Source organism: Oncorhynchus kisutch, linkage group LG4, assembly GCF_002021735.2.
Source record: "Oncorhynchus kisutch isolate 150728-3 linkage group LG4, Okis_V2, whole genome shotgun sequence".
NCBI classification, from domain to species: domain Eukaryota; kingdom Metazoa; phylum Chordata; class Actinopteri; order Salmoniformes; family Salmonidae; genus Oncorhynchus; species Oncorhynchus kisutch.
This window is the reverse complement of record NC_034177.2, coordinates 25,557,597-25,581,558: the sequence shown is the minus strand read 5'-3', so window position 1 is coordinate 25,581,558 and position 23,962 is coordinate 25,557,597. Positions and strand designations below refer to the sequence as shown.

General features: G+C 40.8%; 1 protein-coding gene across 3 annotated transcripts in view; it reads left to right on the top strand.

The window, feature by feature from the left end:
• Window positions 1-23,962, top strand: part of LOC109889307 (cadherin-13) — a 582,397-nt gene that overhangs the window by 245,537 nt on the left and 312,898 nt on the right. For 2 of the 3 annotated variants that reach the window (XM_031822708.1, XM_031822710.1), the window contains 2 exons: window positions 3,732-3,737; window positions 3,958-4,110. In XM_031822708.1, coding sequence (XP_031678568.1) covers window positions 3,732-3,737; window positions 3,958-4,110 — 159 coding nt within the window. The remainder of the gene's footprint in view (window positions 1-3,731; window positions 3,738-3,957; window positions 4,111-23,962) is intronic. The other variant, XM_031822709.1, reaches the window with a different exon arrangement.

The following is a 23,962-nucleotide window of genomic DNA, read 5'->3' as shown; positions in this document are numbered from 1 at the left end:
TGGTGCAATCTGTTTGCTCACTGGAGAGACTGCATCTCCACTCTTCCCTGACACGGAAATACACTCTTTGAGACTGGGAGTGTGTAAGTGCTCTCTACGTCTCTGTCTGTATTTCCTCATTTGCCTTGTTTGCCCCAAGTTGTTGTTGACTTTCATGCTACTGAAAACTTCACCTTGCCCAAAATTCAAAGTGGCAGAATTTCATCTACAGTCAGTGAAGTGTCTTACAGTGCTGGTGGACTGAGCCATCATGCATTAGCATACTTTAGATCTCACAGGCAGGTGTACAGTCAAGCCTTCGTATGGGTTTTGACTGGTGTGATGCACAACATTGCACTTGTAAAGATTTAGCATTCATCCAACCAGAGCTTATCAGGAGACTACTGCAAAGTGCTCCAGTGGTGTAGAGCTCCCTCCTCCTCCTCTTCTCTTCTCTTGTTGTGTTGTGTGGAGATGGAGAGAGGATCCACACACCCCTGTCATCAGCAGGTTACAGCAAGAGCCCTGCACTATTTCATGTTTGCTGCAATGGTTAAGAGTGTTGATAGAAATATGTGAGCTTCTCCCACTAGAGCTCCCACACAGGGGTTGTCAAGACTATGGAGAGGGCCAATTGGGTTTGGGTGTGGGTGAGTGTGTGTGTTTATGCGCACATGCGTGCATGTGTGTGAAATTAATCGCCACAGCAGCAGCTCAGAGAATCACACCACCCCTCCACACACCTTTTAAACTCCTCATGACACTTCCTGTTGCTATTCATCTCAACTTATTGCCCCATTGTCACTCACCTTCCCCTGCCTGTATAGCTACTTCATTAAGATGTTACATGTGCAAACTCTGACTACATATTGGGTCCTTTTTTCATGTGACCCAGTTTACCACTCACTCTGCAGGGTTTTTCTGCCTATCTAATAACTGTTTAAAACATTTCTATCTATTGCATTTGCTAGCTGTGTGTGTTTAGTGTAGCTACTGTGTATGAGAGAAAAGGGTAAACTTGGTATTCTACAAGAGAATCACTCCCTTAGCAACATCTCACGGGACTCTCCGAAGGCCATTACAGAGCCTATCTAGAGAACGGTAGCGTCCCACACGAGGGAACAGGAGGAGGAGAAGCAGGAGGAGGAGGAGGTGGAAGGGAGGGGTACTACATAATATATGAAGGCTGAATGAAGAGTAGGTGCTGTAGTTTCTTCTCCCACATACTCCAGTGGCCTGGGACTGTTGAGAGTCTGACGTTTTGCTACTTCAAACGAGATGCACAGAGGGAGAGTGCGAGAACAGAGGGAGTAGTGGGGGCATGTGGAACATGCAATGTACCCAGTTTCGGAGTGAAATGAGAGAGAGAGAGAGAAGGAGCCTAGCTCAGAATGCTGGCCTCATACCAGATGCACTTTCAAGTGAGAGTAGAAAGGCTGGATTTTAGCACTAGTCCCCAGGAACGCTTGAAACACTCTCTCATTAGACATGACCTTCTAGCTCCTTGAGAGGTGAAGGCAGAGGGGAGGGGCCATTTACCCCCACTGTGGAGCATGGCTCCTTCTGCGTCCGTAGTGGAGATGGAGGCACACACTTATCCCAAAAAACTTAGACACTTAGGACTAAAGTTCATGACAAAAATGCCCAACATCAATGATTCACAGCCCTATGAGATATATGGCTTAGGTTAGCCACTGGACTGGGCCGCAATGTGGTGGAGTGCTGAAAGAAAGTGTTGGTAGGGATCAGAGATTGTTTGATTAAATGGACATGATCCTGGAAAAGGCAGCTTGCTTAAATGTCCTAAATAATGGTAACTTTCGGCTTTGAAAACCAACACACGTTTATAGACACCCTTTATCCATCGCCCCCAAGAATAACTCCAGGGGGCAGTCTGATTGAAAACGGATCTATTATTTGTATTTCTGAAACCTGTAGAAGTCAGCAGATCCTTTGCTCCCCTGTCTTCTCCACTGGGAAGTGCTGAAACAAGCTGTAGATTTGTTGCAGGGATTACACTGGCCCAGTTGGATTTCCTCTTAGACCTATAAGGCACTGGACTTCAATGGCTCTAAATAGCAAACCCCACCAGCGGATTAGCACAGTGTCTATACGGGAACAACAGATGACCTTGAAATGCTGCCTTCCTTGTACACAAATAGACACAGGACTACACTTGTGCCTATACATACATGTGCTTTATGTGTTTTCTTTGTGTGCCATGTGACTTGAGTAGCAACTAAATTAGACTCTCATCATGGACATCATGCACTCTCAAAAAACGTTTAAATGATAACTCGGTCCTCAAAACACATGTTCTATTGTACAGCATCTATGGGATAAAGGAAATCAAGGATATTTTGGGAAAAATGTCAATCGGCAGAACGTTAATCTGTGTTTGAAATGAACTAACCACCCATTGTTTTCCTTGTGGTTTGAAGGACACCGTATAAATGTATTTTAAATTAATATACGTACATGTACTGTATCTGCCCTTGAAGTAGAAAAAATAAATGCCAAAATGTTTAATTTGGCTTTACTGCTATTAGCCCACACAAACAAATTGAATAACAGATTCACTACATGGAACAACAGATAGTCAAGCTAATTATTATTTATTACATATATTTAACCCCTTATTTTTGGAACTACTGTATTTCATTTTTTAACTGGTACCAGGGGACCTTCAGACACTGTCTTTTGAGGCCTGTGGGTATCCTAGAGCAACACAACTGACATGTACGTTTTCATGAGAGTCTCACCTTTCCATAGTGCTCATATTAGTGTGTAGCCCAAACTGTACGGACGCTACAGACAGAAATTGTCAGATCGTCTGCATCAACTTCAGACAAGTTCCAAAATGCTTGTGAGAGGTTGTAGAGCAAAAGACAAACATCGCTCTAGCTCTGTCATCTTTTACCGCAGATGTGGTGGATTGAGATGCATCCACTGCAAAAAAAATGATATCTCTAGTTTAAACTGACGGATTTTGATGGGAACGTTTTTATTATGCTAATTCGATTTCAGTGGGGTCGCTGAAATCAACTCGAGGAGGTTTTAATAGAGCATTGGGCCACCACGAGTCAGAACAGCTTCAATGCACCTTGACATAGATTCTACAAGTGTCTGGAACTCTATTGGAAGGATGTGACACCATTCTTCCACAATAAATGTGTAGTTTTGTTGATGGTGGTTGAAAACACTGTCTCAGGCGCTCTCCAGGATCTCCCATAAGTGTTCAAGTGGCATATGGCTGATATCGTTTTCATGCACTGTGGATGGGGGCATTGTTATCCTATAGCCATGGTATCCAAAATAATGTCCTACCCAGAATTTTTATACATAACCCTAAGCATGATGAGATGTTAAATGCATAATTAACTCAAGAACCACACCTGTGTGGAAGCACCTGCTTTCAATAAACTTTGTATCCTTCATTTAATCAAGTGGTTCCATTATTTTGTCAGTTACCTGTATATCTTCCTGTAGTATAGATATTGTGGCCTGGTCCCAGATATGTTTGTGCCATCTTGCCATCTTCTTTGGTATTTGGCATCACAACAACGATAGGAGTTGGTTATACAGCACACACAGATCTGGGACCAGTCTGTAAACCAGTCTGTGTTTGACATGTGCAGCCTTGTGTGAGCATGTGAGTGTGCATTAGAGTGTGAATCTAACCTACTCTGATCTCTTTTGCTTCTAACCTGCCTTCTCCTGCTGGGACCTGTGGATGTTGATGCCTTTGCTAGCTTATTGTGAGTACACATCTGATTAGACATCTGGCCAAACCATATTCTCATCTCAATATTTCATGTTTTGACATCAATGGGACGTTTTCTTGGAATATTTTGCCTTACTTGAATATGTAATGAATACACAATCCATATTTTTAGTTGGAGAAATACAGTCAGTTATCGTTTAGCATTGACAGTTTGCTCATGACTACTTGTTGTACTTTATTGTGTGTTGCTCCAGGTGATGTCGTCAGGCATGGAGGATGACCACATCTTCCATATGACTGGGTCGGGTGCAGATCAGGACCCAAAGGGGGTGTTCACCATCAACAGGTTGACTGGAGAGGTGTCTGTTAGCCAAGAGCTGGACAGAGAGGCCATCAATTCCTACATGGTGAGTACCCTGCCATACCGCACACAGCAGAGAGAAACACCGACATTTTGATTCCATCAGCTGATGCTTATCCGTTTATGTACAAAAAAATGGCTGAAACATAAAATTAGAGAAAATTCACAGAAGATGTGTTTAGGTTTCAGCTGCAGACTTTGATGCCAGATCTAGACTGTGCATATTTCTAGCAGAATCTGTCTGAGTGAAAATGGTATCATATTCTCTTATTGGTGACTTGACACTATCTGTCAGATGTTGGAGCTTTGTGACAAAAGAGTCACAAAGAGACTGTGAGAATCTAGTTTAGCCTAGTGCCTCTGGGATTAGCATTGCCTTGAGAAAGAGAGAGGAGAAGAGGGAGCCAGCAGGCCCAGGTGGGTTCAAATAAGACACATCCAAGCACAACACTTGACATTTACATCTCCCTCCTCTGCTCTCCCCAGCTACACACTCAGACCTGCACGCACACACAAAAGATCACCCACACAGACACACACACAAGCACACATGCACACACACATAAACACACACACCCCACTGGCAACCATGCATTAAAGGCTGCCATTTCACTTCAGTTCCATTTAGATTTCGATAAAGGAGTGTGACTGCGTCCACCTGCATGAGTTTGTGTAAGGGGCTGTTTGCCTGTCTAGTTGTCTGTGTTTGATGGTCATGTATCAGTGGTTTAAAGAATTGTGTGTGGGTTTTGAGTTATACATTGAAAGGTGCTGTTCATGGTTGTTACTAGTTGCAGGCTTCGTGCTGGGATGGCTGTTGTACTGTTAGTCACAGTAGATCCAGAAAAAAACATAACTACAAGGATGGCATATAGTTACACTCTCTCTCCCCCTTGGTCTGCTATACCAATTTACTGCACAAATATATTCAGAATTTGTAAATGAGCCATGGATTGATTCCCAGGACTTTTCTCAAACATTCACACACACAGACAGGAACATACACACAGACAGACATATATATACACACACACACCCACACAAAGTGGCTTCAGTGATGAAGCACTCTTTACCTAATTCTGTGGTACCTGGGCAAAATTACTGCATTTCCAGCTAATCCCGGAAACAGCATCACATCAGGGATAATTACATGGCTGCTAATTCAGGCTGACACACACACAGGCCAGAGAGTTCTCTCTGAGGTTAGACTCACTGGACTATGTCCTCATGCCATATATATATAAATATGGAATACATGTTTGTTATTAAGGCACATACAAGTTTACATGTTCCAGAAGGCATTCTGCCCAAGAACGTACTTAGATAAAAAATAAATGTATGTTTACATTCAAATGCCTCTCCTGTGAAGTAGTGATGTGAGACATACGCCTAGTTTCCTGACGAGTCACATATTGTTAAATGTAGATTAAGTGATACATTTATATTAACATAATTTAAAAAATGATAATTAAGATTGTAAACGGGAAATCAGTAGGAACAACAATCAAGAGTAAACATAATCATATAATGGACAATAACAATGACATAGAAGACATGTGCAGGTTGTTTGGTCTGTCAGACAATGTCCCTCATTTTATGGCAGGCAGCAATGTAGTGCGCTGCCAACCCACGGCTCTAACCCTAATTCTATCCCTAAACCTAACCCCTATGCCAAAAATAGTATTTTACATGTGAGGACCGGCATTTCTCAGAATTGCTGTTGGTTTACTATTGTGGTGACGTTTGGTACCCAGTGAAGTAAAACCTGTACACACACACACACACACACACACACACACACACACACACACACACACACACACACACACACACACACACACACACACACACACACACACACACACACACACACACACATCTGGTACTCACAAGTATAGTAGAACGTGTACTGTACAGTACACACATGCAGGCCAGAGGTCTCTGTGTGATATTGGACTCACTGGACTATGTCCTCGTTCCAATCATTCCTCCTCTATACAGACTGTAATCACAGCATCCCCCCTCACTCTCTCTCTCTCTCTCTCTCTGTCTCTATCTCTGTCTTTCTCTCTATCTGTCTCTATCAATTCAATTAAAAGGGCTATATTGGCATGGGAAACATATGTTTACGTTGGCAAATCAAGTGAAATAGATAATAAACAAAAGTGAAATTAACAATCAGAAATTAACAGTAAATATTACTCACAAAAGTTTCAAAAGAATAGAGACATGTCAAATATATGTTATATATTATATATTATGGCTATGTACAGTGTTGTAACAATGTGAAAATAGTTGAAGTACAAAAGGGAAAATAAATAAACATAAATATGTGTTTTTATTTAGAATGTGTTTGTTCTTCACTGGTTGCCTTTATCTTGTGGCAACAGTTCACAAATCTTTCTGCTGTGATGGCAAACTGTGGTATTTCACCAATAGATATGGAAGTTTATCAAAATTGTATTTGTTTTGTAATTCTTTGTGGTTCTATGTAATCTGAGAGAAGTGCAGCTCAGTTTCCAAATAGCATTCCAGTTTGCTCAGTTTTTTGGTTAATTCTTTCCAATGTGTCAAGTAATTATATACAGGGGTTCTTCCTTTAGAAGTTATGAACTTATGCCGCGACCGTTAGTGGTAGATGGTGGCACCACACTATCACAAGGGGGAGTTAGAACACTGATCTATCTATCTGTAGTCTAAACTGTGGCACAAATTGACTATCTTTTCGTAAATGAATGGAGGCTTTTTCAGTCTGAGAGTCTCTCTTCTCTGGCACAAGAGTCCTGCATCGATGGTCCTGGAGTTAAGAGAGAACGTGGGTAAATACAATGGGGGAATTACACTTGACATGTGGACTGACATTTAAAAAAAAAAAATCGGCACAGTGGGCTTTTGGTTTGTCTCCCTCTAAAAACTGAAATAAATCATTCTAAATAACAAACTGGATTTATTTACAAATTAGTAAGAAAGTCTCACCCCATGTTATATAATGGCCTTTTTCCCTTTATTGTTTGAAAATGGAATAATCCCCAAAATATCGTTATTTTTTAAACAAGCCATAGAAAATTACCAACCCCCCTCAGCTCCCAGCTGTGCCCTGGACACCATCTGTGAATTGATCGCCCCCCCATCTAGCTTCAGAGTTTATTCGGTTAGATGACCTAAACTGGGATATGCTTAACACCCCGGCAGTCCTACAATCTAAGCTAGATGCCCTCAATCTCACACAAACCATCAAGGAGCCCACCAGGTACAACCCTAAATCCGTAAATATGGGCACCCTAATAGACATTATCCTGACCAACTTGCCCTCCAAATACACCTCTGCTGTCTTCAATCAGGATCTCAGCGATCACTGCCTCATTGCCTGTATCCGCTACGGGTCCGCGGTCAAACAACCACCCCTCATCACTGTCAAACGCTCCCTAAAATACTTCTGCCAGCAGGCCTTTCTAATCGACCTGGCCCTGGTATCCTGGAAGGATATTGACCTCATCCCGTCAGTTGAGGATGCCTGGTCATTCTTTAAAAGTAGCTTCCTCACCATCTTAGACAAGCATGCTCCATTCAAAAAATGCAGAACGAAGAACAGATATAGCCCTTGGTTCACTCCAGACCTGACTGCCCTCGACCAGCACAAAAACATCCTGTGGCGGACTGCAATAGCATCGAATAGTCCCCGCGATATGCAACTGTTCAGGGAAGTCAGGAACCAATACACGCAGTCAGTCAGGGAAGCAAAGGCCAGCTTTTTCAAGCAGAAATTTGCATCCTGTAGCTCTAACTCCAAAAAGTTCTGGGACACTGTAAAGTCCATGGAGAACAAGAGCACCTACTCCCAGCTGCCCAATGCACTGAGGCTTGGTAACACGGTCACCACCGATTAATCCGTGAGAATCTAAAACTTCAACAAGCATTTCTCAACGGCTGGCCATGCCTTCCTCCTGGCTACTCCAACCTTGGCCAACAGCTCCACCCCCCCACAGCTACTCGACCAAGCCTCCCTGGCTTCTCCTTTAGCCAAATCCAGATAGCAGATGTTCTGAAAGAGCTGCAAAACCTGGACTCATACAAATCAGCTGGGCTTGACAATCTGGACCCTCTATTTCTGAAACTGTCCTCCGCCATTGACACAACCCCTGTTACCAGCCTGTTCAACCTCTCCTTCGTATCATCTGAGATCCCCAAGGATTGGAAAGCTGCCGCGGTCATCCCCCTCTTCAAAGGGGGAGACACCCTGGACCCAAACTGTTACAGACCTATATCCATCCTGCCCTGCCTATCTCAGGTCTTCGAAAGCCAAGTCAACAAACAGATCACTGACCATCTCGAATCCCACCGTACCTTCTCCACTGTGCAATCTGGTTTCCGAGCCGGTCACGGATGCACCTCAGCCACGCTCAAGGTACTAAACGATATCATAACCGCCATCGATTGAGACATAACCGAGACATAACCGCCATCGACCTGGCCAAGGCTTTAGACTCTGTCAATCATCATATTCTTATCGGCAGACTCAGTAGCCTCGGTTTTTCTGATGATTGCCTTGCCTGGGTCACCAACTACTTTGCAGACAGAGTTCAGTGTGTCAAATCGGAGGGCATGTTGTCCGGTCCTCTGGCAGTCTCTATGGGGGTACCACAGGGTTCAATTCTCAGGCCGACTCTTTTCTCTGTATATATCAATGATGTTGCTCTTGCTGCGGGCAATTCCCTGATCCACCTCTACGCAGACGACACCATTCTGTATACTTCTGGCTCTTCCTTGGACACTGTGCTATCTAACCTCCAAACGAGCTTCCATGCCATACAACACTCCTTCCGTGGCCTCCACCTGCTCTTAAACGCTAGTAAAACCAAATGCATGCTTTTCAACCATTCGCTGCCTGCACCCGCACGCCCGACTAGCATCACCACCCTGGATGGTTCCGACCTAGAATATGTGGACATCTATAAGTACCTAGGTGTCTGGCTAGACTGCAAACTCTCCTTCCAGACTCATATCAAACATCTCCAATCCAAAATCAAATCTAGAGTCGGCTTTCTATTTCACAACAAAGCCTCCTTCACTCATGCCGCCAAACTTACACTAGTAAAACTGACTATCCTACCGATCCTCGACTTCGGCGATGTCATCTACAAAATGGCTTTCAATACTCTACTCAGCAAACTGGATGCAGTTTATCACAGTGCCATCCGTTTTGTTACTAAAACACCTTATACCACCCACCACTGCAACCTGTATGCTCTAGTCGGCTGGCCCTCGCTATATGTTCGTCGCTAGACCCACTGGCTCCAGGTCATCTTCAAGTCTATGCTAGGTAAAGCTCCGCCTTATCTCAGTTCACTGGTCACGATGGCAACACCCACCCGTAGTACGCGCTCCAGCAGGTGTATCTCACTGATCATCCCGAAAGCCAAAACCTAATTTGGCCGCCTTTCCTTCCAGTTCTCTGCTGCCTGCGACTTGAACGAATTGCAAAAATCTCTGAAGTTGGAGACTTTTATCTCCCTCACCAACTTTAAACATCTGCTATCTGAGCAGCTAACCAATCGCTGCAGCTGTACATAGTCCATCGGGATATAGCCCACCCAATTTACCTACCTCAGCCCCATACTGTTTTTATTTTATTTACTTTTCTGCTCTTTTGCACACCAGTATCTCTACCTGCACATGTTCGTCTGATCATTTATCACTCCAGCGTTAATCTGCTAAATTGTAATTATTCACTCGTATGGCCTATTTATTGCCTACCTCCTCATGCCTTTTGCACACAATGTATATAGATAAAAAAAATTCTACTATGTTTTTGACTTCTTTATTGTTTATTGTTTACTCCATGTGTAACTCTGTGTTGTTGTCTGTCCACACTGCTATGCTTTATCTTGGCCAGGTCGCAGTTGCAAATGAGAACTTGTTCTCAACTAGTCCACCTGTTTAAATAAAGGTGAAAAAAAATTAAAAATCTAATCTGGTTGGATCTACAGTGCCTTGCAAAAGTATTCGGCCCCCTTGAACTTTGCAACCTTTTGCCACATTTCAGGCTTCAAACATAAAGATATAAAACTGTATTTTTTGTGAAGAATCAACAACAAGTGGGACACAATCATGAAGTGGAACGACATTTATTGGATATTTCAAACTTTTTTAAGAAATCAAAAACTGAAAAATTGGGCGCGCAAAATTATTCAGCCCCCTTAAGTTAATACTTTGTAGCGCCACCTTTTGCTGCGATTAAAGCTGTAAGTCGCTTGGGGTATGTCTCTATCAGTTTTGCACATCGAGAGACTGAAATTTCTTCCCATTCCTCCTTGCAAAACAGCTCGAGCTCAGTGAGGTTGGATGCAGAGCATTTGTGAACAGCAGTTTTCAGTTCTTTCCACAGATTCTCGATTGGATTCAGGTCTGGACTTTGACTTGGCCATTCTAACACCTGGATATGTTTATTTTTGAACCATTCCATTGTAGATTTTGCTTTATGTTTTGGATCATTGTCTTGTTGGAAGACAAATCTCCGTCCCAGTCTCAGGTCTTTTGCAGACTCCATCAGGTTTTCTTCCAGAATGGTCCTGTATTTGGCTCCATCCATCTTCCCATCAATTTTAACCATCTTCCCTGTCCCTGCTGAAGAAAAGCAGACCCAAACCATGATGCTGCCACCACCATGTTTGACAGTGGGGATGGTGTGTTCAGGGTGATGAGCTGTGTTGCTTTTACGCCAAACATAACGTTTTGCATTGTTGCCAAAAAGTTCAATTTTGGTTTCATCTGACCAGAGCACCTTCTTCCACATGTTTGGTGTTTCTCCCAGGTGGCTTGTGGCAAACTTTAAACAACACTTTTTATGGATATCTTTAAGAAATGGCTTTCTTCTTGACACTCTTCCATAAAGGCCAGATTTGTGCAATATACGACTGATTGTTGTCCTATGGACAGAGTCTCCCACCTCAGCTGTAGATCTCTGCAGTTCATCCAGAGTGATCATGGGCCTCTTGGCTGCATCTCTGATCAGTCTTCTCCTTGTATGAGCTGAAAGTTTAGCGGGATGGCCAGGTCTTGGTAGATTTGCAGTGGTCTGATACTCCTTCCATTTCAATATTATCGCTTGCACAGTGTTCCTTGGGATGTTTAAACCTTGGGAAATCTTTTTGTATCCAAATCCGGCTTTAAACTTCTTCACAACAGTATCTCGGACCTGCCTGGTGTGTTCCTTGTTCTTCATGATGCTCTCTGCGCTTTTAACTGACCTCTGAGACTATCACAGTGCAGGTGCATTTATACGGAGACTTGATTACACACAGGTGGATTGTATTTATCATCATTAGTCATTTAGGTCAACATTGGATCATTCAGAGATCCTCACTGAACTTCTGGAGAGAGTTTGCTGCACTGAAAGTAAAGGGGCTGAATAATTTTGCACGCCCAATTTTTCAGTTTTTGATTTGTAAAAAAAGTTTGAAATATCTAATAAATGTCGTTCCACTTCATGATTGTGTCCCACTTTTTGTTGATTCTTCACAAAAAAATACAGTTTTATATCTTTATGTTTGAAGCCTGAAATGTGGCAAAAGGTCGCAAAGTTCAAGGGGGCCGAATACTTTCGCAAGGCACTGTAATTGTGTTGCTTTCCTGGGGCTCTGTGGGGTCTGTTTGTGTTTATGAACAGAGCCCCAGGATCAGCTTGCTGAGGGGACTCTTCCCTAGGTTAATCTCTCTGTATGTGATGACTTTGTTATGGAAGGTTTGTGAATCGCTTCCTTTTAGGTGGTTGTAAAAGTTAATGCTTCTTTTCTGGATTTTGATCATTAGCGGGTATCACCCTAATTCTGCTCTGCAAGTATTATTTGGTGTTTTATGGTGTACACAGAGGATGTTCTCTCTCGCTCTCTCGCTCTCTCACTCTCTCTCTCTCATATGCAATGAATCATTAATTAAGCATGGTATTCATAGATTTCTGGAGACACTGAGCTGGACTAACTCCGAAGTCTTTCTCCATGCCCATGTCATGCTTGGATAATCCCCCTCAGAGTGAGTCTGGCTCTGGGTAGATGACAGATGACAATGTACTCCCTTCCTGCTGCTGGTCGAGATCTGAAGCTCCCAAATGCATTTAAGTTGTCCCAGTGGTGTGAAGTAATATCCGTAACGAAAAAATATGGCAATGTTTTTTAGAGCCCTATTCACACAGTCCCATTTTTACCACATCTCCCATGCACATGCCGGCAAGTTTAGTACTGGGAGTAGATGTGGGCCGATATGAGTCTATTTGAATAAATCCATTGAATATACATTATCACAAAGAAATTCATTACTCATTTGCTGTAGGCAGGTCCTAAGAAACATTATTATTTATTTTTATTATTTTTTATAATAGAATGGAATATTTATGTTACTGGTCTGCAATGTTCCCTCTCATCTTTTTCCAGCACTGAGCAAATTTTAGGTCTGCTGAGCACAAACTTGACCATTTTGAAAATTCTGTGCAACTTCCAGCGCACATTTAATGCGAACACTGAGGCTGTACTCACGTGAAGTTACAGTATTAAACTACTTGGCACCACACGTCCCGCTAGGGCACCTCCCCCCACTGCTCAACTGACACAGTAGCACACAGAACGCAAAAAATATTCTTAGAAATATTTAACCTCCACACATTAACAAGTCCAATAGCTCAAATGAAAGATAAACACCTTGTTCATCTAGCCACCAAGTCAGATTTCTAAAATGTTTTACGGCGAAAACATAGCACATATTTATGTCAAACCACCACCAAAGATAGGCTAATTTACATAGCCATTTTGTAGAACAATAGATGCAATCACAAAAGCAGGATTAAAAGTAAAATAATTCACTAACCTTTTGAAAGTCTTCATCAGATGACAGGAATAGGACATGTTATACAGTACATTTATGTTTTTTTCAATAATATGCTAATTATATCCATAAATCACGGTTTACATAGAAGGTCATGGCTAAAAAATGCTACAACAATGCCTGGAGAAATTATGGTAACTCTGCCAGATAACACATCATAAACGTTGACTAAATATACATGTTCTACATATACTTAGAAAGATACACTTCTTCTTAATAAAACAGCTGTGTTACATTTATTTTTAACTTTACAGATTTCGTTCACTAGGCTATAATGTGAGTCGGCGCTCAGGAATTAGCATTTTGGCTCCTCCACAGAAACCCAAATTTAACACATAAATGTTCCCTTACCTTTGCTGTTCTTCCATCAGAAGACCTGGAAGGGTTTATACTTACCAAAAACAGCTTTAGTTTTGAAGTCTGTGTCTTTCGGTTATCAAACACGACATATTTCGGTTGAAATGCAGCCAAAAAGTAAAGTTAGTTCGCACCAAAACGTCGAAATTACATATTATATGTCGACTAAACTTGTCAAACTTGGTTCAGAACACAGCGTTAGCATGCTATATAGCTTCATCGCAATTCTCAGGACAAAGAGAAACACACGCATCGTTTAATCAATCTTGAAAGAAAGACAGCACAGGCGCAGATTGCGCGTGAGAGTAACCTGTATTCTCGCGCGACCGAAAGGATTCGGTACGTCATTAATCTCGTGAGCACGCGATTCACACAATGAGAAGCCCCATTGAAAGCGGACACCGCGCTGAAGGCATAGGAAGTGTTCCCAGGACCGTAGGTGCTTGGGAAGGGTGGGGGCGATGACGTCAAAGTTGGGCCAACTTTTTGGATGACAAGAGAGAGTTTGGGAGAATGAGTGCCCTGAGAGTTCTGCTTTACTTACAGACATAATTTAAACGGTTTTAGAAGCTTTAGAGTGTTTTCTATTCAATAATATTTATTATATGCATATATTAGCAATTTTTTACAGATTATTTTTCTGTTTACTATGGGCACGCATTTCACCAACGGGGGCAGTATTCTGCCCTAGCCTTAACAGGTTTTAACAGTGGCCAAGTAGGCTACTGTGGCTATTTGATCATAATGTAGGCCTACCAGAGAGGGCTACCATCAAAAACAATGGAGAAAATGCTGTTGTGTTGTTTGATGCAAGACACCACTTTGCAAAATAAAATCCACTATTATTCCCTTTCCATTATTACATAGAATCAGACCAATTATGCTACCCTCAGCCTATTGGCTACTTAGATTATTCAAGCCTATCTCAAAATACAACACTGCCCCTTTAAGACAAAAAAAGCTCTTTACCTGACTCGCTTTTCAAAGATATCTAGAAATGTGCTCTTGTAGGAAACAGTCACTCCCCCATTGAGGACTACAAATTGTCTATAACTGGGCTAATAACTCACTAACTAGCAAAGGATATGAACAAAATGTGGACATGTGGCTACATGCAGCTCTCGCTTTGATCTCAAAACAAGCACAAATACTGACGACCGCTCATGCTGTAAACACATTCCAGTTCAAAATAAATGGCACAGATCCATATATGGCAATGGTCTATTTGCATATAGGCCTACTGCAACTCTGATTATTTATGCTGCACATGTCTGTCTGGAGTACGGGCTGAGTCGTGCATGTCAATGCAATAGAATCCTACTTGGATGTGTTCTGCCTACAACAAAATCTCTTGCATAGTTTGTTTTGTTTTGGTATGTTGCATTAATAAAAGTGGCTAATATTGCGTTGATTCAATCACAATTGTGATAGTGTTAACAAGGAAAACTCCAGAACAGTGGTCACCAACCCTTTCTGAGTCGAGATCACTTTCTGAGTAAAAATGCAAGCCGAAATCTACTTAAAAAACGTAAAGCTTATGCGTCATTAACCAATTAAAAACAAGACTGTAGCAATGAGTTTTCTGCGCAAAGCTATAGCCAATACATTATCACTGCATATTGGCTTTACTTGAATTGCCCATTGTTGGTTCGGGCCATTTAGAAAATATATATTTCAAAATGTGATGAAGGCTACATGATCACACCGGTAATAGATCCATATTGTATTACTTGTGAAGCACAGCTGAGTGAGCATACATTTAAATAATGTGCTTTTTATTATTATCTTACTGGGCTGATGGTGCCTGCATTTGATGGTCTGTCTCAGCGAAGGGAGAGCGCAGCAGACTGAGGGTCCACCTCTCAACATCCCTCCGCTCTCCCTTTCCTGCACACTGACCAAAAAGGGACAGCTGATGCATTATTTCTGCCTAATGCACAAATTCATGCAGTTACTCCTATGAACAGAGAAAGTAAAATATTCCTAATAATAACAACAACGCAAGGCTATAGATACACTTTCCTGCCTATTCATTACTGCTGCACTGCTTGTTGTAGCGCTAAATGGAAATAGGAAAAAAAGCACATTTTATGGGCTAATAAAAGAGTTGAATACAAAGTGTTGACAGCGCTGAGTATCAACTTAAACGTAAACTCAATCATAAAAACAGCAGCTATTTTCTGTTTTTGTTTACAGTGTCTCTCTAGTCATGGTTTTAAACTTTTTGAAATCTCAAGGTATCAGTTTTGCTATAGCATTTAAGCCAGCTGTTACCTCGTATATGGTAATCTGAGACATCCAACTGGCCTGCGGCAGGCCTATAATGTACTTGATTCGCTTTCCGGACCCACCGGGAAGGCAGAGTTTGTTCCTTTTGATATATGAAATCAATCAAAATGGCAAAACTTCACCAACTCGGCGCTCAGTGCAGCTGAATCGTGTGCAAAAAATATTAAAATAGATGACCGTGGGTTTGGGGAAATTGGCTAACTGTTTTGTGTTTTGTGTTTAGAGTTTTGAGTACCTGAGGTGTTCGTTTCAGCGAACGTGTTAACCTCGTGTTAACCTCTCTGCGCACGGAACCCGCTAGAAATTCCACAACATACGGTGACCGCTACATAAATAGTCATATTAAACATTCATGAAAATACAAGTGTCTCACATGTATCGTAAGCCTAGAATCTTGCTAAGCCAACTACGTTGTCAGATTTGAAAAAGGATTTACTACGATGCGATTATCTGAGCATAGAGCCCTATAAAAACAAACAATTTTAACCAGCACAGGAGTAACATAATCACAAACTGCATTAAAATAAATTGTTTACCTTTGACGATCTTCGTCTGTTTGCAATTCCAATGCTCATTGTTACACAATGAATGATCTTTTGTTTGATCAAATCCGTTTTTATAGCCTAACACGAAACATTTTGTGAACCGCTTGTGTCGTGAATTCCGTCTCATTCCATTTTCGACGACACATTCCAGGTAAATAACCCACACAGAACGTGACTTTTCCAGTCATGTTTGGTTTCACTGCAATCAACTGGTTTGTTTGTAACACAATCAAACGTGATGGGCCATTTCGCGGGACGTATTGACTGAAAGGAACCGATTTGCAGACAACACGTCATGACATCATTGTGCACCAATGATTTGCCCGCTGTTTCATTGATTGACTGTCTTTTAACCCAATGACCACTGAACGTCTTGAAATCTAGCTGGGTAGATAGCCAATGAGCTGAGCTAAACGCCAATACGCCATGTTTATGTGTTGCAAGACCAACCCATGTAGTAAGCTCCAGCGTAAAGTGAGTCATTCGCCATTGAAGTTTCATACCAGAAGGAGCCACGCATTTTACGCACTGCATTGTTTGGTGAACGCGCAGATTCAGCTGTTTATATATCAATCATTATGGCGACTAAGTCAGGGAAAGCTAAATCTAAGTCTAGATATACAGATGTACACACTTTTAGAATAAATTGATCTCAATCAAGTTAGAATACCATTTTGGTATTTTGTATATAGTTATTTGTTTCAAAATGTATACCTTCACCAATTTGGCCACTTGGGTACATTTGGGCTACTTGTGTGGGACACCTGGGTGACTTCATGATAAATGTCATGTAGCACAATCATTTTGGAAGTTATCATTCTGAAACTTTGCATAAGTACTGTTGCCCTCTTATATTTTTCATTGAAATTGTCCCCTATCTGAATGTTTGTTTTATCTTGTTCATTTTAAAGATGATATAAAAATAAAAAATGTATGTTTTTTTTCATTGTTTTATCTAAACCAGAGCTATTGTGTTATATTCTCCTACATTCAATTCACATGTACACAAACTTCAGAGTGTTTTCTTTCAAATGGTACCAAGAATATGCATATCCTTGGTTCTGTGCCTGAGCTACAGGCTGTTAGATTTGGGTATGTCTTCAGGCAGAAATTGCACAAAGTAGGGGGGGAGCTGTGAGAGGTTAACAATTGAGAAAAACTGTGAATGTGATTCAGACTTCTGTTTGTTGTGTCAGCAACATTGGAGCTTTATTGTCTTTTCACACACGCATTGTGCCTATTGAGGTTTGACAGCCCGCATATTGATCGGCACTCTTCTATCTGTCTGTCTGTCTGTCTGTCCATAAGGAAAATTTTGACAATGTGTCTTCCAGTAGTCAATAGTAACCTGTTGAACTAAACATTGTGATTGGCATGTTTCATCAAAAAGCAATATTTATTTTGGCAACTTTTTGGAATACAAGGCTTTATTGTTTTTTTTTTACAGAAATGTTTGGCAATAGACTTGGAATACCAGTCGATAGGGATTGACCGATTGGTGACCATTGCTCAAGAAAGTTCAGTGAAGTTCAATCTTGTGCTTCTCTCTGTGGGCTGATATTTAGCTACTGCGCCCGCATGCAGCTTAGAGGGAACATTGCTGATCTGTGCAGCCTATATACTAAATGGCTGTGCCATGCACATGAAATCAATAGTTATTTTGTTCATTAACCAGACAAGACACACTTAGGCTACTCTGAACACAGTCAACACACACATAGGCTATTTAATATTAGGCTAAGAATACAATGAAATATAACTAAATTAAATACAACAAATATTTTTCCCACACAACTTGCGTCACAGCAACGTGTGGAAGCGCTGTCATATAAAGAAAGTATTTTGAAACAGAGCCCAAGGCAAACCCATGCTTGATCCACGTTCATCTTTGCCCTACCCTCACTCTGCTTTGTTCGGGAGCAGGCGTAGGGTCTTACATTGAGAGTAGGCCTATCTTCATCATGGTAGAAAATAATAGCAATCTATATTTTCAAAAGTATGTATGTGAGTCTCGTGTTCATATTTCACAACCTCAGTGGGTTTTTGTAGTTGCCTATACGCGACGAAGCAAAAAAAATAGGCCTACACTTGATTCAGGTTACATTATTGAATTATAAAAGTTTCTGATCGGTGATAGATGAGCAACAAAATAGATGAGCTATAGCCTAACAACTCCACTTATTTGCCCTGTCAGAAACAAATGAACCATATAGCCTATGCAGACAGTGATTCAGTGAAACAAAATCACATTCATTGATTAGGACAAGTCACAGGCTTTTGGTCGGGAGTGGGCCTAAGCGACTGAGTGAAGAGAAAACTAATCCACTTGTTAAGCTAGGTAACATTTTTATTTATTTAACTAGGAAAGTCAGTTAAGCACAAATTCTAATTTACAATGACAGCCTAGGAACAGTGGGTTAACTGCTCTGTTCAGAGGCAGAATGACAGATTTTTACCTTGTCAACTAAGGGTTTCGATCTAGCAACCTTTTGGTTACTGGCCCAATGCGCTAACCACTAGGCTACCTGCCACACCACGCTGGCAACATTTTCTGATCAATGCTAATAAATGAGACAACTAGATAAGATGATCATGAGCAGCATTCACCTTCAACATTTTTACAGCTTAATTGTAGTTAGCCAATATCCGAACAGAGATTCAGTGAAAAGAGAAATCTGACATTGATGGATTTATCAAGACCCCAAGCTTTTCTCAAAACTGTGCTCAACACGGTGCTGAAATAGTTGATCACGCACTGGTAGGCTATTACATGAAATGTCTTATACTGTACACTGAACAAAAATACAAACACAACACGTAACTCCAAGAAATTCTCTGTATGCACAAAAAGCTTATTTCTCTCAAATGTTGAGTGTAAATTTGTTTACATCCTTGTTAGTGAGCATTTCTCCTTTGCCAAGATCCACCTGACAGGTGTAGCATATCAAGAAGCTGATTAAACAGCATGATAATTACACAGGTGCCCCTTGTGCTATGGACATTAAATGACCACAGTTTTGTCACACAACACAATAACACAGATGTCTCAAGTTTTAAGGGAGTGTGAAATTAGCATGCTGACAAACTGATGGCCAGCAGACGTGTTGCTAGAGAATTTAATGTCAATTTCTGGCTGCATAGCAACCATCAGGAACTTAAGATGGAGTGCCAATGCCGCCTCAGCTTCAAGGCTACATTAAATACTAAGCCGTAGTCAGAACTTTATGGGAATATTGACTAGGTCGATTTGGCGGAAATAAAAGTTGAGTTTTTGCCACCGGCAATACCTATCATATATATTTCATATATAAAGAAAATTTGGCAAAAAGGTGTCGGGAATGCTAAAGTTGATGGAAAAATGTTTTAGTTTGACAGGGGTATAACTTAAGTAGTACTCCAGAGTATTTTTACTTACCTGTTTTTTTGGGGTATCTATACTTTACTATTTATATTTTTGACAAGTTGTACTTTCACTCCACTACATTCTTAAATAATAGATGTACCTTTTATTCTCATACATTTACACTGACACCCAAAAGTACTCATTACATGTTGAATGCTTAGCAGTAGGCTTGGAAAATTATCCAATTCACGCACTTATCTCGGTAACATGTGATCATCACTCCTGCCTCTGATCTGGCGGACTCACTAAACACAAATGCTTAGTTAGTAAATGATGTGTTGGAGTGTGCCCCTGGCAATCCGTTAATAAAACAAAAATCCCAAAAAATATTGTGCTTCCTCATTTGCTTGATATAAGGAATTGAAAATCATTTATAGCTACTTTTCATACTTAAGTGTACAGTACCTTCAGAATATATTCATACTCCTTAAATTATTCCAAATGTTGTTGTTACAGCCTGAATAAAAACATGATTAAATAGATTTTTCCTCTCACCCATCTACACCCATCTACACCCTGTAATGGTGAAGTGAAAACATGTTAGCAAATCTATTGAAAATGAAATGCAGAAATATATAATTTACACAAGTATTCACACCACTTAGTAAATATATGTTAGAATCACCTTTGTCAGCGATTACAGCTGTGAGTCTTTCTGGGTGAGCCTTTAGGAGCTTTGCATATATAACTTTTCAAATAGAAATTTCAGTTATAGATCTGTCATTCGCAGAAACGGTAGATTGTTCTACTGTAAGTGCACTAGTGCTTCCTGTGCTTAAGTTTAGTTTTTGTGTCTTTTACTTTCGGTTTTGTACACCAGCTTCAAACAGTTGAAAATACACTATTTTTTATGTCAAATACATTTTAAAGCCGATTAGATGGAACAATGATTCTCTACTATACACATGAACTGAAATTAGACAAACTATTATAATCTTTGCAACCAGGAAATGGCGGAGCTATTTCTGCATAGTGCATCTTTAAGTATATTTAAATCCATATACTTTTATACTTTTACTTAAGTAGTATTTTACTTGGTGACTTTTACTTGAATCATTTTCTGTTAAGGTATCTTTAGTTTTAGTATGACAATTGGGAACCTTTTCCACCACTGATTGGTCCTCTAGTCTCTTATCCCTAGTGCAGTACAGAGAATATGAGAAGGTCACTCACTCCTGTATAGGACTTGATAGGGATTTCATGACTATTTACAGTTGTATAGTCAAAGAGGAGAGCATAAATGCAGCTATTTCCATAGAAACAAGACATGTAGGAAGTTAAAGGAGATAGAGAAGTTAGAGAATAAAAAACAAACAGAGGCTCCTGGGTAAATGGAAATAAGTGATCTGTTATCATTGGCTGAGGAGTGTAAAGGTATGAGAGAGCTGGAGGATAGTTTAAAGGACTGGATATCCCTCAAATTTCCAGACAGCCTTAATCTGCAGTCCGAAACACAGCCAGACTCAGAAAGAAAATATACAGTACACAGACTTTAAAAGGTATGTCTGGTTTTGTGTGTGTATATGTGTGTGTGTCTGACCAGTCAACACTCTGTTCTTTTAAAGATAGTCAGCCCTCTATAGACTTTAACCATCTTTGGTTAAACATTGATGTTGTTGGACAATATTTTATGAGTGGTTGTATACTTGTTGAGCATGTACTGTATGTTAAGCACACTGTGAAATAGCTTCCTGACAACTCATAATAGTTGTTCTCCTCTCTACCAAAATGTTCTGAAAAGGCTGAGAAAAGGTTATTTATGAGTCACCCAGCCCCATTGAGACTGGTACATAAAAGCTGAGAGAATGGGGAGCAGGGGACAGAGACATGCTCCTGATGTCAGATAAGACTTTATTCTAATCAGTTCCCAGACACTGCTGTAGAATGAAACAATGGCAGCACAACCTCATCCCCCGCAGGTTACTGCAGTCTACACAGCCTCATAGATACTGACAGTAGGATGGGGAGAGACACAGAGGAGGAAACACAGGAGAGAACAGAGAGAGATGGAGAGAGTAAGAGACAGAGACAGAGTAGGAGATGGATGGAGTAAGAAAGATAGAGAGAAAGAGTGACGGAGTGACTGAGCGAGACAGATAAAAAGATAAATATTGAGAAAGAGAGAGAGAAATTCAGTCATCCATCAAGAATAGTTTGTTTGTTGTTGTCTCTTCATATGAGGTCAGGTACCACACTGTTCCTACTGTCTGTACTATTGCTGCTACAGAACAGTGCTGCATATTTTCCCTATGATACGTACAGTATGTCAGTGTGATGCTTCTTGGGTCCACATTGTTCAAGAGCTCACTAGCAGTAATTTCTCCTCCCCCCCAGCTAGAGTAGGTTTTCTCTGTGTAGTGGTGTTCCTCTCCTGCTGTCACCATAAGCTCAGCCACCAGAGGGGCAGTATCGTTTACAGTTGGCAGAGGGAATGTTTTGATCCACTGTAGGGTAGTAATGGAATCACTGTGTCAGCTGTTTGTTCACCATCGATCTGCTGCCTCCCTCCCCCTGTGTGGTCCTCAGGTCCTCGACAGTTGGCACACAGCTAAGCTCTGTTCTGTGGTGCAGTCTCTCTCTCTGTGTCTCTGTCTCTCTCTGCCTGGCTCTCACGTGGCCTCCATAGCCTCATCAGGGTATCTCATACCCGTCCTAATGTAATTACACACACAGTGTGTATTCGACACCATATCTGTGGCTCTGTTAGAAGACCAAGAAAAAGGGACGTAACATGAAAATATCAAACATAGTTTGAGCAAGTTGTGTATATAGCCTACATGCTTTTCTCCCACAGGGATTCCTAGGTGTGTTAACTTAACTTCTTATGGCTGCAGGGGCAGTATTGAGTAGCTTGGATGAAAGGTGCCCAGAGTAAATGGCCTGCTCCTCAGTCCCAGTTGCTAATATATGCATATTATTATTAGTATTGGATAGAAAACACTCTGAAGTTTCTAAAACTCTTTGAATTATGTCTGTGACTATAGCAGCACTCATATGGCAGGCAAAATCCTAAGAAGAAATCCAAACAGGTAGTGAGTAATCTGAGGTTGGTCGATTTTCATCCCAGGCCCTATTGAATTTACATTGGGATATGGATGAAGTTGAACTTCCTAGGGCTTCCACTAGGTGTCAACCGTCTTTAGAAACTTGAATGAGGCTTCTACTGTGTTATGGGCTTGAATAAGAGCTGAATGAGTCAGGTTACTGGCAGAGAGCCATTTCCTGGCCACACGCATTTCCTGGCCACACACATTTCACATGATATCGACCTGCGTTCCATTGGAATTGTATTGAAAATTTATGATAACAACACCCTAAAGATTGATTCTATACTTAGTTTAAAATGTTTCTTCGACCTGTAATATACATTTTTAGAGTTTTTGTCTGACGTTTGGCTGGAAATGCCCAAGCGTTTGGATATGTGTTCCTAACGCGCTAACAAAAGTAGCTACTTGGACATAAATAATGGACTTTATCGAACAAATCAAGCATTTATTGTGGAACTAGGATTCCTGGGAGTGCATTCTGATGAAGATCATCAAAGGTAAGGGAAGATCTATAATGTGATTTCTGGTTTCTGGTAATGGGATTGCAGCCCTAAGAAAACTTCTTAGGGCTGCAATCCCGTTAACGGGATCGATATGACAACAGCCAGTGAAAGTGCAGGGCGCCAAATTCAAAACAACAGAAATCTCTAAATTAAAATTCTTCAAACATAGATATATCTCATACATTTTAAAGGTAATCTTGTTGTTAATCCAACCACAGTGTCCGATTTCAAATAGGCTTTAGAGTGAAAGCACCACAAATGATTATGTTAGGTCACCACCAAGACAAAGAAAAACACAGCCATTTTTCCAGCCAGAGAGGAGTCACAAAAAGCACAAATAGAGAGAAAATGAATCACTAACCTTTGATGATCTTCATCAGATAACACTCATAGGACTTCATGTTACACAATACATGTATGTTTTGTTTGATAAAGTTCATATTTATATAAAACAAATTGAGTTTACATTGGCATCTTACGTTCACTAGTTCCAAAAACATCTGGTGATATTGCAGAGCCACATATTTGACAGAAATACTCATTATAAATGTTGATGAAAATTCAAGTGTTAGACATGGAAATATAGATATACCTGTCCTTAATGCAACCGCTGTGTCAGATTTCAAAAAATCTTTACGGAAAAAGCAAACCATGCAATAATCTGAGATGGCGCTCAGAAAACAAACACAATTTTCCGCCATGTTGGAGCCAACAGAAATCAGAAATGACATTATAAATATTCCCTTACCTTTGATGATCTTCATCAGAATGCACTCCCAGGAATCGCAGTTCCACAATAAATGCTTGATTTGTTCGATAATGTCCATTATTTATGTCCAAGTAGCTACTTTTGTTAGCGCGTTAGGTACACATATCCAAA